Source organism: Oncorhynchus masou, chromosome 16 (genome assembly GCF_036934945.1).
Source record: "Oncorhynchus masou masou isolate Uvic2021 chromosome 16, UVic_Omas_1.1, whole genome shotgun sequence".
Lineage (NCBI taxonomy): Eukaryota > Metazoa > Chordata > Actinopteri > Salmoniformes > Salmonidae > Oncorhynchus > Oncorhynchus masou.
Genome location: NC_088227.1, coordinates 18,061,718 through 18,077,593, shown reverse-complemented (window position 1 = coordinate 18,077,593; position 15,876 = coordinate 18,061,718). Strand labels below are relative to the sequence as shown.

The 15,876-nt window shown below is 41.3% G+C and overlaps 4 protein-coding genes across 5 annotated transcripts in view; 2 read left to right on the top strand and 2 right to left on the bottom strand.

Moving 5' to 3' along the window:
* Nucleotides 1–192: 192 nt before the first annotated feature.
* On the top strand, nucleotides 193–4,600 carry selenol (selenoprotein L). 2 transcript variants are annotated; one of them, XM_064990993.1, is made up of 9 exons: nucleotides 193–343; nucleotides 706–784; nucleotides 1,347–1,400; nucleotides 1,514–1,559; nucleotides 1,667–1,791; nucleotides 2,932–3,046; nucleotides 3,581–3,703; nucleotides 3,843–3,980; nucleotides 4,160–4,600. In XM_064990993.1, exons 1-9 carry the CDS (start codon nucleotides 238–240, stop codon nucleotides 4,292–4,294), a joined length of 921 nt encoding a protein of 306 aa, XP_064847065.1. In that variant the 5' UTR covers nucleotides 193–237; the 3' UTR covers nucleotides 4,295–4,600. The 2 variants fall into 2 exon arrangements, with proteins under 2 accessions (XP_064847065.1, XP_064847064.1); XM_064990992.1 differs by having other exon boundaries at nucleotides 1,664–1,791.
* Nucleotides 4,601–4,614: 14 nt separating this feature from the next.
* Nucleotides 4,615–6,465, bottom strand: LOC135557583 (C-type lectin domain family 11 member A-like). Its single transcript, XM_064990995.1, has 4 exons — nucleotides 6,250–6,465; nucleotides 5,891–5,990; nucleotides 5,599–5,790; nucleotides 4,615–5,484 (listed from the first exon to the last, which is right to left on the bottom strand). The coding sequence occupies exons 1-4, from the start codon at nucleotides 6,358–6,360 to the stop codon at nucleotides 5,084–5,086; spliced, it is 804 nt and encodes a 267-aa protein (XP_064847067.1). The 5' UTR covers nucleotides 6,361–6,465; the 3' UTR covers nucleotides 4,615–5,083.
* A 740-nt stretch (nucleotides 6,466–7,205) lies between these two features.
* On the bottom strand, nucleotides 7,206–10,152 carry LOC135557581 (uncharacterized protein C1orf198 homolog). Its single transcript, XM_064990991.1, has 4 exons — nucleotides 9,638–10,152; nucleotides 8,751–8,801; nucleotides 7,957–8,643; nucleotides 7,206–7,731 (listed from the first exon to the last, which is right to left on the bottom strand). Exons 1-4 carry the CDS (start codon nucleotides 9,941–9,943, stop codon nucleotides 7,675–7,677), a joined length of 1,101 nt encoding a protein of 366 aa, XP_064847063.1. The 5' UTR covers nucleotides 9,944–10,152; the 3' UTR covers nucleotides 7,206–7,674.
* A 392-nt stretch (nucleotides 10,153–10,544) lies between these two features.
* The window catches only part of LOC135557580 (cation-independent mannose-6-phosphate receptor-like), a 41,988-nt gene continuing 36,656 nt past the window's right edge, over nucleotides 10,545–15,876 (top strand). The window contains 2 exon segments of the mRNA XM_064990990.1: nucleotides 10,545–10,763; nucleotides 11,907–12,046. Coding sequence (XP_064847062.1) covers nucleotides 10,621–10,763; nucleotides 11,907–12,046 — 283 coding nt within the window. The 5' untranslated portion in view covers nucleotides 10,545–10,620.

Sequence of the window (15,876 nt, the reverse complement as noted above, 5' to 3'; positions counted from 1 at the left end):
AAAGATGTTTAATTTAATGAGCTTGCTTGCTTAACCTTTCCAACACACCTTACTTGTACTTCATGATTAATGTCAGCAGATGTCGCACAAGTGCTCCTAAATACTGTAAACCACCGTCCTTTAGCCAAGTCATGTGTGATGTTCGATAAGCAAGGATATGGTTTGCTTGCTTGCTGTACAGTAGCAGTTCAACACTAGTGATTCTGCTCTGCTGGAGGAGGCTGACCGGGTCCATACATGGCTGAAGATATCAGTGAGGCAGAGGATACTCTTATTTATGGTTTAACAGGCTTGAATACTATGGGAAGAATCCTACTTGAAAATGGCAAGCAAGAAGCAGCAGGTACAGTATATAACGTTTCTACCAGTATTTCTGTACCTATCTTGTTACATTATCTAGCTAACTCGCATGTAACCTACGCAAAATTGTAAAGTAAGGCAAAAGCAGTAGACTATAAATAGCTATTAATATTGACCGTGTGGTATCTGTAAGCACTAGAGTGAATTTTGCTACCATCAAATTTTTTAAAAATTTCCCTGAAATCTACTGATACATTACATGTAGCCTACAGGGCATGTTCTTTAAGTAGGAAAGTGTGTTAGGGATTAATAATTGAACAATGGGGAACTAAGCCCTGTCATGCGTTTGCCAACACTGACGTTTGCACAATCAACTGGCTGCATTGTTCCTTTGTCATTCCTCAGGTTCCATTGAAGATTTTGTCCCAAATAAAATTACAACTTTATTTGGACTAATGACTTGTGCTGCCAACTTCTACAAAAGGTGGGTGCATTTTAGAGACAGTTGCCAACCTATACAACAGGTGGGTGCATTTTAGAGAGGTTGTGGTACCAACTTCTACAACTGGTGGGTGCATTTTAGAGATGTGATGCCAACTTCTACAGCAGGTGGGTGCATTTTAGGTGGGTGCATTTTTTTAGAGATGGTTGTGGTACCAACTTCGACATTTTACAGGTGGGTACCAACTTCTACAACAGTGCATTTTAGAGATGTGATGCCAACTTCTACAACAGGTGGTTGCATTTTAGAGATGTGATGCCAACTTCATTTTAGAGATGTGATGCAACTTCTACAACAGGTGGGTGCATTTTAGAGATGTGATGCCAACTTCTACAACAGGTGGGTGCATTTTAGAGATGTGATGCCAACTTCTACAGCAGGTGGGTGCATTTTAGAGAGGTTGTGGTACCAACTTCTACAACAGGTGGGTGCATTTTAGAGAAGTTTGGCCTAATTTTATTTTCCTCATTTGTTTTGCTGACATACTGAGGGTTGGGGTCATTTTGGTTCAATTCTGCTGAATAATTTTGTTAACATCTGTTAGTATTGGTGTGAAGAAGAGGATCGACGCTGAAGACGTGTGGAAGAAGTCTTATCAGTGAGTTTGAAGATCAAGTATCAAAGAACTGTGTGACTCAAATCTACAAACAAATGTTATTTTAGAAGAAACTGACACCTCTTTGACAGACCTCTCTCCCAATATTTCACCAGCCATGCCAAGGTGCAAGAGCAAGTAGAGGAGCTCTTGCAGTTGGAGGTTAGTCTTCCAGTCTGCACAATGGTCCATTGTTATGTGGTTAAGGTGTACCCTTGGAAAGACTTGAGACATGAGGATGTGTGTGTGTGCTTTTGCTTCTAAAGGAGGAATGGGATGCCTTTCTGGACCGCATAGACACTGAGCTGAAGACAAGTGACAAACGGCTCACAGGAGGCCCAACTTCACAGAATCTGAGTGCTGATACACCCCTCACAGATGCCAGGAGTGGAGAGTGAGTCACCATAGATAGATACTGAACAAAAATATAAATGCAACATGCAATAATTTCAAAGGTTTTACTGAATTACAGTTCATTTAAGGAAATCAGTCAATTTAAATAATTAAATTAGGCCCTAATCTATGGGAGTACAGGTATGCATCTACTGGTCACAGATACCTTTAAATGCCTGGCTGTGCGAAGTTACTGGATATTGGCGGGAACTGGGACACGCTGTTGTACACGTCGATCCAGAGCATCCCGAACATGCTCAATGGGTGTCTGGTGAGTATGCAGACCATGGAAGAACTGGGACATTTTCAGCTTCCAGGAATTGTGTACAGATCCTTGCGACATGGGGCTGTGCATTATACTGAAACATGAGGTGATGGCGGCAGATAAATGGTCCGACAATGGGCCTCAGGATCTCGTTACGGTATCTCTGTGTCTTCAAATTGCCATCGATAAAATGCAATTGTGTTCATTGTCCATAACTTATGCCTGTCCATACCATAACCCCACCAACACCATGGGGCACTCTGTTCACAACGTGACATCAGCAAACTGCTCGCCCACCGACACCATACACATGGTCTGCGGTTGTGAGGTTGGTTAGACGTACTGCCAAATTCTCTAAAACGACATTGGAGGTGACTTGTGGTAGACAAATTGACATTCAATTCTCTGGCAACAGTTCTGGTGGACATTCCTGCAGTCAGCATGCCAATTGCACACTCCCTCAAAACATGAGACTATGGCATTGTGTTGTGTGACAAAACTGCACATTTTTAGAGGGGCCTTTTATTGTTCCCAGCACAATGTGCACCAGTGTAATGATCATGCTGTTTTAATACGCTGCTTGATATGCCACACCTGTCAGGTAGATGGATTATCTTGGCAAAGGAGAAATGCCTACTAACAGGGATGTAAACAAGAAATAAGCTTTTTGTGCGTATGACATTTTTTGGGGATATTTTATTTCGGCTCATGTAGCACGGGGACAACACTTCACATGTTGCGTTTATATTTTTGTTAAGCATATTTGTATTTTGTTTTAAATAACCTCTCCGAAGAACTAGGAGAAAGTTACAGAGAAAATCGTGTCTGCTATTTAGACAGAAATGACCCAAACAAACCCTCTGTTGTGTTGTGCAGGAATGTGACTCTGGGAATGTACTTTGGGAAAGGGGAAAATCTGCTGCTGGTCCTGATCCGACACTTTGGATGACTACCGTGACGCGAGCACGTGGCTGAGCTTGTGACCCAACAGGTCAGTCAACCTGAGAGGAGCGTGTCTCCTATCATCTCTCAGTGCTTCTGACTTCATGTAACATCACCTACCCTCTTTCAGTGCCCTTAACTTGTAACGTCCTCTAGCAGCCTAGTGTCAGTGCCCTTATTGTACTATGTATCTTCAGTAGGGATGGGCGTGAGTACTAAAATATTTTTGAGTACTCGATTCAAGGTTTGTATTCGATTGCTAATGATCAAGTACAAGTACTCAATGTACAAATGCAACTATTTAGCAGGTTGAATTAATAAGCACTGACAAAATGTAAATCTCTAAGATGTTTATTGTTTGTGGAGTATGTAAAATGCAGTGAAAACATTTTACATTTCGTTTTCAGGTGTGTATCGGAACAACCAGTAGACCTAATTGGAACAACCGATAGCATAGTACAAACTTATTTTGTATTTCAAACCCATTTTATACGCTAACAAGCGAGTACTTGAGTACATAAAATGATTTGCACAAGAGTACTCGAAACAGACATTCTTTCAAATGCCCATCCTTCATTTTCAGGGACTTCTAGATTCTCAGTCAACTCGGGTACTGGTGGTCTCCTTTGGCTGTCGGGAAGGTGCTCAGATTTGGCTAGATCAGACGGGCTGCAAGTACGACATGCTGCTTGACCCAGAGAGGAAGGTAAGAGCTGTGCCGCCACTATAGAGGGTCACTCAGGGTTGATCATGACCTATTGACCTCTGGTAGCTGAATGTAAAGCTTTTATGTACTCAGTGTTATGCCAATGTTTAGACAACTGGATACATATTCTCTGTTTCAGATTTACAAGGCATTTGGCCTGGGATCTTCCTATTCGAATGTGATGAATTTCGATGCCTTGCTTCAATATGCAGAGTATGTTGTGTTAGGCCAAGAGTTTCCTGACATCCCACCACGTTTCCTGGAAGACTTCTATCAGGTATTCAGATATATAACTGAACATATTTAATCCTACTTAAGATACGAACCTACAGTAGCTATACATTAAACACATATTTCCTCTTTCCATGAAGAATATCCATACAATGCCCAATTATTTTAGGATAGGTTTGTATAATCCATGTCCTCATTCTAACTCTGTTTTTGATATGATTTTAGATGGGCGGGGACTTTGTCCTGGATGAAGGCGGGACAGTGATCCTCTCTCATCCCTGCAAGAATCCAATGGACAGGCCTGAAGTAGCACAGATGGTGGCTACCATCTCATCTGTTGGCCGTCCTATCAGCTTCTAATGTAGTAGTGACTCACTGCATCTGAGTAGACATGGCAGTGACCCCTCAGAGGAAGCGCACCACCTTGGCTTATGTGGATGAAGACACTGATCACACTCATGACCTCATGAAGAGCAGTGTCTGATGGGAACTCACAAGCCAATGACAACCGCCTTTCCTTCTGAGGGATCAGTGCTGTGCTACTGCTATTATTCCTGACTGAATTCTAAGATTGTAGATTCTAATGTTTACTGACATTTAAATGAATTCTGAACTTAATTATGATTTTTAAGGATAATCATTAACTGAGTAAAAATAATCCTGATTATGTGAAAAAAATGAGCCTTTTCAAATATTTTATTGCACATGAGTTGCTGTTCTTGGGTTTACACTAACTGTGAAAAAGTACAGTAGTAAATGGTATACTTTTAATCATGATACATTTAATAAATATATTGATAATAAAAACAATTGTGTGAGTCTTTGATCCAAAGTATTCAGCGAAAGAGACTGGCTTAGTTTACTGTGAGTATTGAGTTCTGTATGTTTCTTTTTTCAGTGTGGATTAATGAGCACCATCTGTCTAACTTGTGTACAGTATGTTAAATGTGTTGTGAATTATTATTCAACAAGAGCACCATCAGCTAGTAAACATTTTCTTTGTCGATCAGCTTCATCCCCTATTGCTTTAAAAAAAAAGATTTTACATGAAATATATAAGACGCATGACTACCCATGATACACTATCCACTCAAAGTTGTCATCAAGCTTGGCTGGATTTGTTTTTCTGACATTTCTGATGAAAAAGGATCAGGCATCAAACTCACAGAGGTAATACATGTTCCTGTCACAATAGTTGTCCCACCAGTCCCCATCATCTGACGCCATGGCCACACAGTTCTCCCGCTTGCCTCCGTCCGGCTGGCTGGAGAGGAAGTGCTTGCGCCACTGGAAGTAGGTGACTCGTGTGTTGTCCTCAAACAGGTAGAGTCCCTCAGAGCGCAGGTCATTGATGCCCAGCCACACAGGCCAGTTCCCTGGCTGGAAGAAAGCCTTGACGTAGTCTGCCAGGGCTTCCTGCTCCTTCCTGTCCTGAGGCATGGCCATCCTGCCTCCCCGCTCCATGCACTTCTGAGCTGCACCTGGGTACGTCTCATATGTGCGGTAGATCAGATAGCACTTATACCCCACCCGCCGGCCCTTCTGACATCCTAGGAAGTGGAGGAAACATTTTACCTTTTTCACGATTTTGTCATTGTTTCTCAGTATTCCATTGTAAAACATTTCAACTAAACAGAGGAAAAGGGAGGTATATGAAGACATACCCTCCAAGCGGCCAATCTCTTTGCGGTTCTCCTTGGTGAGGAGGGATATCTGTTGCATGGTGTCCTGTACCTCCCCAATGGTGCCGTCCAGCTGGGACACTCTGTCCACCAGCTGGGTCACCTTCACGTCCAGTGTATAGTGGCCCACATTCAGCCTGTGAATGGCCTGATCCATCGCTGACAGCCTGGACACTGTGCAAGAGAAGACCTCGCAAGACGTTAATGTCTGACAACTCAGCAATCATTTGTACCGTGTGTAGCATATACTTTTGATGAGTTTGTGCAGACGTACAAATATAGTTGTATGTGTTGTCAAAATCTGAGACAGGACTGGTTGGCTCTGGCTCCTCCGGTACATCTCCTCTTGCCTGTTTCCCCTGAGTCTCTGGGATCTGAACGAAACAGTGAAGAGTAAACCGTGGAACCGATACTCCTGCTCCTTTGATGATTGTCTTTATAATGATGAGATTGTTATACTTATTCCACAAAAAGACACTAGTTAAAAACACACAAAACTAGTCTAGGGGTTTCCATGTAATTATGACAATATCACAAAGATGTTACAGTACTCTATTTGTGTTTATGTGCAGGGTGCTGCTGTACCTCAACTGATTTGATGTCTTAGCTCAAAATTTGCAAGCGAGTACTCACCTCAGTTGGTGTTGCATCGACAGGATCTCCAACTTTGGTGTCGCCGTCCGAAGCACTCAAGCTGAGTGAACACATACACAAGACGGTGACTAGGATGGCTGCTATTCCCATTTTCCTCTGTAATAACGTTGTTTTTCCTCAGTATCCCTCCTCTGTCCTGCCCTCTCTTTTTCAATCTCACTCCCTCCACACTCTGTCGTTCTGACTTGTCCTGAGCGCACCACCCCAACAACAGGAAATCTCTTTGTTTTTCCTATCACCTCCCACTTCCACGCTTTGTATTAAGTGTACTTTTACAGAGAAGGACCTTTGGTGGCACACATGTTCCTACAGTCCACTTTTAATGGTCTTATTAGGGCTAACCTTTGAGGCTTTGCCAATGGAAATAAATCATAGAGGCAGGGTTGTGGTGATTACATTGCAGGGGAAATGAGAGTCAATGTATGTGCTGAAGCAATGGCAGACATGAGGAACGCCAGTTAAAATGCCACACAAATCAGTTTACATTCCACAGGCCCCGGGACTTGGATATGAGCTAGCTAGGTCTGCTAGGATGTGGCTACAGCCAGACACCGAAAGGGCTGGGTATGTGGCTTAACTGAAATGTTCAGATTGCTGTGAAAGAATAACTCAGTACAATAAAAAAATGTTTTAAAGGATTTGCAGTATCCTCCGTCTACATGTCTTTGACAGTATATACTTCTGATTGGAGGAACTTGACCAATAGATATAAAAGTACCTATAGGTCTGATGCTTTGCTGGTTTTACATCTCGATTTCATCAGGGCAAGGGAAGTGCTGTTGAAACGTTTGCCCTTTGCAATAATTGATAGTTCACAGTTGATTCTCTATTTGTGGATTTAGAGATTCTCTCAAATGAACCCACAAGGTTTATGCTGCCACATGGTGGACTGATATTGTCACTGTGTCTAAAAATAACTTCATCCCTGAACAATGACCTGGTTCCATTTAATTTATTTGCTTTGAATCTGTGTTTTCAAAATGCATGAGTGCAATATAGCATATTATGATACAATGAATATAGTTTACATACAAAATTCAGTAAAATAGTACTCTCTAGTATTGTAAAATGGTTGTAGATCTACATTGCAAGTGGTATAAATCACTTAACATGCTGGCTTACCTAAACATACCAATTTGAGTGCTTCTCATTAGTGTACACTACTGTAATGCTTAGCACTAATACAAGGTCTGAGTAATAAAGGTAGAGAAACAGTTGAAAGGTGGGGGTTCTGGCAGTGGGGAAACAAAAGCACGCATGTAGTGAGATATGCCATAACAAGCCATTTTAAGATAAATAGAGATGGTCAGTTCAATAGTTGGCTTTCCATAAAATGGTCATCATAAGGGTCCTTCTAGTGTTGAGTTGATCCAGTCACTCAAGTTGTGTTGCTTGAAGCTGCTGTTACCAGTTGTCAAGAAAGTCAAATCCGGTCTTCAGGAGGTTACTGCTGGTATTAAACTGGTAAGAGAAAATAGGAAATCTTAATTAGAACTGTGCACACAACTTGAAGTAAATGTACTATGTAACATGTTATTTCAATGTTGTTAGCAGAGTAATTAGAATGCTAATACACAGGTAAGTGCTGTTGCCAATTTTTCTGGATCAAAATATCTTTGATCAGTTTTAACATTTACCTTTTAGCCATTCAGTGGACGCTCACAATAGGTTGTTCCAGAAACTCACCTGAGCGAAGGTGGGACTGGTTGCCAGTTGCGACTCAGTCTGAGCAGCAGCCTTTTCCTCTCGGTCTCTGGCAGTGTTGCCTGAGCGGGCAGGGGACTTGGTGAGCAGCCCCGGGGATTTGTTGGCCAGCCCTGAAGTGAAGACTTCCTCCACTGTGTTGCTGACTGAGGGGAGGGTGCTCTGAGCACGCTCCCAGCCAGCCACTGTGGATGACACACTGATAGGAGCAGGGGTAGGGGTCACGCTCATAGGGGTCACACTTATGGCTGTTAGGGGGGGCACACTGATGGGTACAGGGGGAGGAGGCGCAGGCGGCCTTGTGGCTCGCTGCTTGGTTACTCGTGGTGGAGGTGGAGTCTCCTCTGTCTCCTTGGGGGTGGGCTCCTGACGGAGATAAGAGGGCAGTGGCTTCTCCCCCTTCTCCAGGGACTTGATTTGGCTGGGGGTTAGGGAGTGGAAGTCTGCCTGTTCACCCTCCAGCCTGGATCTTTCAGCACTGATCTTCCAGAAGGAGGAGGACTCCTCTTTCCTGCCCAGGCCGAGGCTCTCGCCATTGGACACCTTGCTGCTCTGGATCATCTTGCCCACCTGGCTGCACTGGGTGACCTTGCTTGGCTTGTAATCAGCTGTCGAAGAGGAGATGCCCTGCACCGATTCCCCTGTTGTCAGGTTGAAGTCCAACTGGCTCTGTAAAATGAAAGGGAGATGATGTGTTGACAGAAAATAAAATGTGTAGTCCTACATCAATTTAAGGTCATCTTGTAAATGATAGAAGAAAACACAGTCATACGCACCTTGGTCTCCCAGGAGAATGGGGAAGAGTGCTCATCTTGCCAAGTTATGTCCTGAAATTGAACACAAAAACAGATGTTATCTTAAAAGTGTGATGATTCGTGATAAACCACTACTCTTCACATGCAGAAACAGTCTGCCAGTCAAATCACTGGATTATAGGACTGTACTACCTGGCTGTCTGAATATTTTGATAATCCAGCGAATTGAGTGCACAACATAAAAGTCTATTTCCCCAGTTTTGTCAAAATCAGACAGCGCATGGTATCGTATAAATAATTATTCCCATGGGGAAGGCAAAGACCATGATGAAAATTGCCATCAGATCCAACTCGCTCTCTTGCATTGTGTTGTTGGTGTGACGTTTACCACCAGCCCAAATATTCGTCGTGGCTAGCTAGCATGCTACTTTAGCGCACGTCTGACACGAATGTTGAATACAATTATATTTGAACTTTGTCTACGGTGATGGTCTTTCAGCAAGTCGAAATTAGACACATATCCACAAGAAATGGTTATTAAACCAACTTCAAAACGCGGGTACATTTATGTGGCAATCAAGATGTTTGCTCATGACCGGAGGTAGATGCGCAATATGTACATGCACGCATACTAATAGGTGTTTAACATTGGTTTGTGCATGTGCCAGGTGATAAAATATCCACATGAAAATATTGTTTACCCGACTTTTTAGAGCGCCAGTAGGCCTACTGAACTTGACATTTCTGTCTCAAATGTCGAGCAGTTTACCACCAGCCCAATTATTCGTCGTGGCTAGCTAGCATGCTACTTTAGCCATTTTTAACTAGCTGGAATCGTGCAACGAAACGTAGCTAATTCTCTCAAATTAATATGTGGCTACCAATGCAAATGGGGTAAAAGTCCATACCTCGTCACCAAAATGAACTATTTTCTGTCCTGTCTGAATGAGTAACTTAGGATAACAAATGATTTCTTCTCGGTCAACCCTATGCATAGCATATCGAGCACTAATATGGGGGTCCATCATTCCATTGTCGATTGCGCTGTCTTGTTCATTCGGTGTCATTTTCTCCCAATCGGATCCATGTCTCTCCTTGATGTTCTCCCTTTCTTGCATTATTTTCCTGGCCATGGAGTTGATGGATGAGAAATACTCCAACTTTTTCTGCTCCATCCTATGGACATCGGCCCCTTCCATCGACGGCGCAGTCATTTCTCTACCAGCTGTACAGTACTCTCCGTGGGCGTTGAAATGGAGCAGTCATTGATGACGTTTGCATGTAAACATGATCATTTCACGGATGTGCAAGCGCCATCTGGCGCCAGAAATAAACGATGCCCTATGTGCATTTTAGGATAAGAAGTAGTTCCTCAAAATCATTCATCGCAACAAACAGTGGATCATTTAATGTTACACCAAAGACAGATTTAGAAACTGCGGCTGAATTGCAGTTCAGCCATCTCGCTCTGTAGAAATGTTTGTTCTACGGTAGTCCATAAGGAGTAATAGCGACATCTAGTGTCCAGTTGGGCTAGTTCTACGGTAGGAATAAATAACACAATGGAAAAAGTGTAACAGAGCAACATCAAAGGCTGATGATGGACTGTCCAGTATTCATTTTGTTGCACTTTGAGAATATAAACAGAGCATAGATGACTTGTGATTTTAACCCCATTTCATTTGGCTGTCTTTTTTTCCTCCAGACATTTGTTGTGCTCTAAATTCAAATATATGTTTTCACGATGACTCATGGAAGGTCATACCACGTGACGTCTTATTTCGTGTGTTGAGTTTATCATGTGATTCACCTTGTTCCTGTACGACGACTTCTGTTGAATGATGTCGGACATTGTGCTCTAGAGTCTCGTTTCTAATACTGAATACAAAGCATGGACTCGCCGTGCAATTGGAACAAGGCTGTGCCTTGGAAAATCGTTGTAGCGTTACTTGTGTCGATCACAACGGTCCTGGTGACATTTCCCTCGGATACAACGGGCTCTGATGTCAGCCAGTGGTACCAAGACCTCTGCAGGTAAGGCACTGCTCGCTCTCATGGCAATAAACAAGGGCGTATAAAGCTTCTTAGCAAATGGAAAGTGTATTTAGCAACAAACGCAGCTTATACAGTGCATTTAGAGTGATACAGTACAATGTTTCTCTCTCTCTCTGTGTGTGTGTGTGTGTGTGTGTGTGTGTGTGTGTGTGTGTCCTATTGTCAGCAGCTTCTCATCTGTCACGAAACGTGGCGATGTCTTCAGTTGTGTAGGCAACACCACGCACGTCTGACACGAATGTTGAATACAATTATATTTGAACTTTGTCTATTGTCTGTGGTGATGGTCTTTCAGCTAGTCGAAATTAGACACATATTCACAGGAAATGGTTTTTAAACCAACTTCAAAACGCGGGTACATTTATGTGGCAATCAAGATGTTTGCTCATGACCGGAGGTAGATGCGCAATATGTACATGCACGCGATGCATGCATACTAACAGGTGTTTAACATTGGTTTGTGCATGTGCCAGGTGATATAATATCCACATGAAAATATTGTTTACCCGACCTTTTAGAGCGTCAGTAGGCCTACTGAACTTGACATTTCTGTCTCAAATGTCGAGCAGCTGAAGGACAACCGGTAGAGTAAGTTCAAATGTAATTGTATTCAACATTCTATCTTGTAAGGCACATTCCCACAATTTTGCAGTGTATTGTTTGACTGTATCCAAGATCCAATTGGTATTAAACGTATGATTTATTAGGCAAGCGTAGTTCCTGGTCCAGTTTTGACAAGGCAGTTTGGATAGAAAGGTGGTGTGTCCCCCGTTCAGTTGGCTGATCAGGCTATTATGAGACACTTTTATGTATTTTGTATTGTGTAGTGAGTGATACGTGGTTGTCTAGTCTGGCTATCTTGAAATGAATGCACTAGCTGTGGGTCCCTCTGGATGGGAGCATCTGCTAAATGACTAAATTGTGATGTAAATGTAGTGCTATGTATTTTATTTGTTGTGTTTTGACCCCAAGAAGAGTATTATTTTATTTTTTTTGTCCATATTTTGAGGACACATAGACAACTAAAGAGTCAAATGTGTGCTTTGAGATTGTGTGAATGTTTACAAAGGAATTCTAAATGTGATTTATTATTTTTATTTTTTTTCTCCACTTTTGCTCAAGTTACAAATGGGAGGCAATAGACCGGGACAGCAAAGTGAAATACACACTGAAGCTCTGTGATTCCTCACCTAACACAGGATGTGGAGCTGGTAGTGCTGTCTGTGCCCACAACCTCACCAGTCAAAAGAATCAGTCAGTGGGTGAGTATATTTAGTGACAGGTGTTTTCCCTGATAAGGTGATTTGGTCAGGACCAACTGGGAACAGGGCCTTGTCGCTCCTTAGAAGGCTCCAGAGTTTTTCCTGGTCTGGTATAATAATAATATTTTATTTTACTGCAAATGGCTGTCCTATCATTCTTAATTGTCATCAGTTGTTACCTTGATGATATAGAATGCATCACTATAGATTGAGCAAGGCTTTTCAAAAGTGCAATAGCAACTATATTTATATAGGTGATTAAAACAACCTTTATTGTATTTAAAAGTGCAACTGTAAACTGTTATCCATTACTGCATTCAGCTAATATAACAATCATAAAACTAACAATACAAAACAGTGTAATAATATTAATGTTGTAACAAGGAAACATGCTGACAGAACTTATACTTGGATAATGAAATAAATGTTTAATCTCTTCTCAGAATAACTAATCAACTTGCTGTTAGGGTTTAGGGTAGGGATGTCCCAAGCACCCCAGATAGCACTAACCCTCTTCCCGTATAGTGTCCGCGATGGTACCAATAATGTTTTTGCAGGACACTTTCCCTATGTCGGGTTGATTTGTCATCCATCATTTTTCTGGGTGGGTAACATGGGCCTGAATTTCGTAAAAGCCATCTCCTTTTTGGCAATGCAGTAAGCTGTGTTAATTTCAATTTCTATCTCAATTAGCTCTGCCTGTTGAACAGCTTGGGCTGCTGCCTGTTTCATGTCAAATACGTCTGCCTGGTAGTGTAGTTGCTCCCGCCAAAATTGGTCGCACTTTAAAGGACTGGCCCAAAGTCTAGTACAGGGCTCTGGCTCTGTCAGGAGGATGTGCTGATGGTTCATTAAGTGAGGCTGGCATCTGACGAGCTGCCCTGCTGACCAGGCAGAATGTTTTTCTGATGGAAGATAGATCACTGTAGGAGATGCTGCTGTCAGGACGCAGTAAGTGACAGCAGTAGCAACATGAGCACCTTGTCAGGATGGGCCTTAAAGGCTTCCAGTCAGATGCCAGTCAAGTCATAATGTCCTATGATTCAGTTTGTTTGTTTCAGTGATGTGTCGGTTTAGTGCTGTTCCACGAAGACACAATTTGTGATAAAGGACAAAGTATGCTTTAATGATTAAATGTCAAGAGTAAGGTCTGGTCAGTGAAACAACTTAAAAGGCAGGCTACCTTTTAGTGGGAGTGTATCTGATCAGACTGTTCCTCAATGATGACAGAAGCTTGGCTTTTCCTGTACTATTTGTAATGAATGTCATAAAATCCTCAAACTGAAAACACCTTATCCTCAGCTTTTGCTGTAAACAGAGGAAGCACTGATATCAAACTTATTGAATCACACAGATTGGTACTTAGCTTTGCTTCACTTTAGTGCTGATGTTGCTAAGCATTTCAGAGAAGTGGTTTTGCTCTTTCAGCTATAAATCTTTGGTGGTTTACATGGACTCATACATTTCTTTAAAGCTCAAATGAACCTGTATGAATGAATGTACATTTGTAAGAAGACCATTCAGAGAACAGGGCTACTGGGCTAGACTATTCCAAAACATGATGACTATATGTCCCGGCCCGGGGCACTTGGTCATGACCTTCGCTCAGTGACAAATCAGTGTTAGGTCACGCTCAGGAAGAAACAATTGGGTCGTGTGACCTCATGATTAAAGTCTACATGCGATAAATGCCTGCAGCTGGTATGACACCATGGTCTCAACCCGACAATGTCTGTGTGAGAGTAGGACAGGAAGGGGATCTAATGCTGATAACTACCGTAGCGACTAACCTGTCTTTTGTGTCGGAATAATCAGAGGTTAAAGGTGAACCCAAGCAGCTGCCTGTTCACATGATTCTTCATGCTATGGAACACAGAAGCACTGATAAGCATGGAACAGACCATTCGCACGCTTAGAAATCCTCTCACACAGCTTTGCTCTGAATTCCACCAGGTTGCTTCCATGCAGGTAATTGACCTTGCATAATATGTGTTGGAGTGGAGTGGCCTTTTTCATTCATTATTTGGAAGCATTAAACTTTCCGGTTAAAATAATACATGTCATAAAAATCTTTGTTAAATATCCTGAATCAAAATGTATACAAATAATACATTATCTGATGAAGTTGCTTAAGAAAGGGGTACGAGACAGGGATGTCCTCTCTCTCCCTTCTTGCACTGGCAATTGAACCACTTGCAGAAAGAATTAGACAGGACCCAAGCTTAACAGGTATCAGTATTGGTAAGCATGAATATAAACTAAACTTATTTGCCGACAATCTCTTGATATATACGTGACTAATATTGTAAAGTCAATGCCTCCCCTTGTTGAATCATTTTCAAAATAGTCTAAAATATCAGGATATAAAATTTACGTGATTAAAAAAATATATATTATAAGAAAAATAATTACTCATGACCTACACCAATACTTTTAGTGGATCACAAAAACTATTAAATACATAGGATCCTTAACTTAATAAAACAACCAAATATATAACAATGACTTTATCCCATTACTCAACAACACAAAAGCAGATCTAATTAAATGGAATAACCTCCCGATAAAATCTTACAAGTAGAACAAATCTCTTTTAGAATGGAAAGACTCACAAAGTTTTATATTTATTACCCCATGAAGACATTCTTTTAAAAAGTATACTTGTCCATAACAAACTTCAAATGGGCAAATAAAACTCATACAATAAATAGGAAAGTTTTGCAAGTGGCTAAATCTGAGGGTGGTTTTAACCTTGCAGATTTCAAATTGTATCAATTTGCCACCCAAGGCTTTTACTTGTGATTTATTGTTAAATGCACTAAAGATTAACAATGGGTATGTGTTGATGATGCGCATGCACATCCCCAGAATCTTTTCACGTGTAGATTTTCAAAGAATGGAGCTAAGATAATGAACAACTTCACAGTTAACAACATGGAAGATAACGAAACGGATTTTACAAGAACCAATATCACTCCCTAAAAACACCCCCCTATGGAACAATCCTTGGATAGCTTTTATGAATTTACCGATAAATTGGCCCACATGGAAAACTAAAGGCATAGAAACCATTAATGACATGGTAATAGGAAATACAATTTCCATGACAGATTTAAACATTTATTTTGGACTGTCCAATGTAGACATTTTCAAGTATATGCAACTTAAAGCTTAGAAATGTGAGTTATTGATCTGTCATTGTATTTGTAGCAACTCTAAAAAGCAGTATATATGTTCTATGTCCTCTATTTCTATGCTTCCCGTTCTTATGTTTCGTTTTTGCGTCTTTTACTTTTGGTTTTGAACACAAGCTATATTTCACAGCAGTTTAGAGCGTACAATGATTCTCTACACTATGCGTGCTGGTTTTGTGGCAAACTGTTATAATTTTAGCAACCAGGAAATGGTGGAGCAATTTCTGCATAGTGCACCTTTTAAATGTTGTAAATCATGATTTCGGCCTGAAAGCTTTTGGACATCAGAGCAATGTTGAGGGAATCCTATTTGGCTCGATAAAGATACTCATATCCTACGTAAGATAAACAAAACCTTTCAGAGAGCCTATCCAACTGACAATCTCTCATAAAAAAATATATAAACTATTGGAATCAAGACTTAAAATTAACTGATATAGGCACAAAATGGAGGGAGTGTTGGAACACAACTAACGAAATTAACGTCAACGAAAATGTACTCTTAATCCAGTATAAACTAATGTATAGAATGTATTATACAAATTCTACAGCACAACGGCAGAGTCATGTCTTAAGTGTAAAACTAACAATGACTCAATAATTCATGCCTTCTGGGAGTGCTAAGTCCAAAAGTTA

Bases quoted from the DNA above. Each gene is read 5' to 3' on its own strand.
- LOC135557583 (XM_064990995.1), bottom strand. From the start codon at position 6,360: ATGGGAATAGCAGCCATCCTAGTCACCGTCTTGTGTATGTGTTCACTC. The intron at 5,991-6,249 runs GTGAGTACTCGC...TGTTTCGTTCAG, and splicing joins TCGATGCAACACCAACTGAG to ATCCCAGAGACTCAGGGGAA. The intron at 5,791-5,890 runs GTACGTCTGCAC...TCTCTTGCACAG, and splicing joins CAACACATACAACTATATTT to TGTCCAGGCTGTCAGCGATG.
- LOC135557581 (XM_064990991.1), bottom strand. From the start codon at position 9,943: ATGACTGCGCCGTCGATGGAAGGGGCCGATGTCCATAGGATGGAGCAG. The intron at 8,802-9,637 runs GTATGGACTTTT...GTTCAATTTCAG, and splicing joins TAGTTCATTTTGGTGACGAG to GACATAACTTGGCAAGATGA. The intron at 7,732-7,956 runs GTGAGTTTCTGG...TTCTCTTACCAG, and splicing joins CCAGTCCCACCTTCGCTCAG to TTTAATACCAGCAGTAACCT.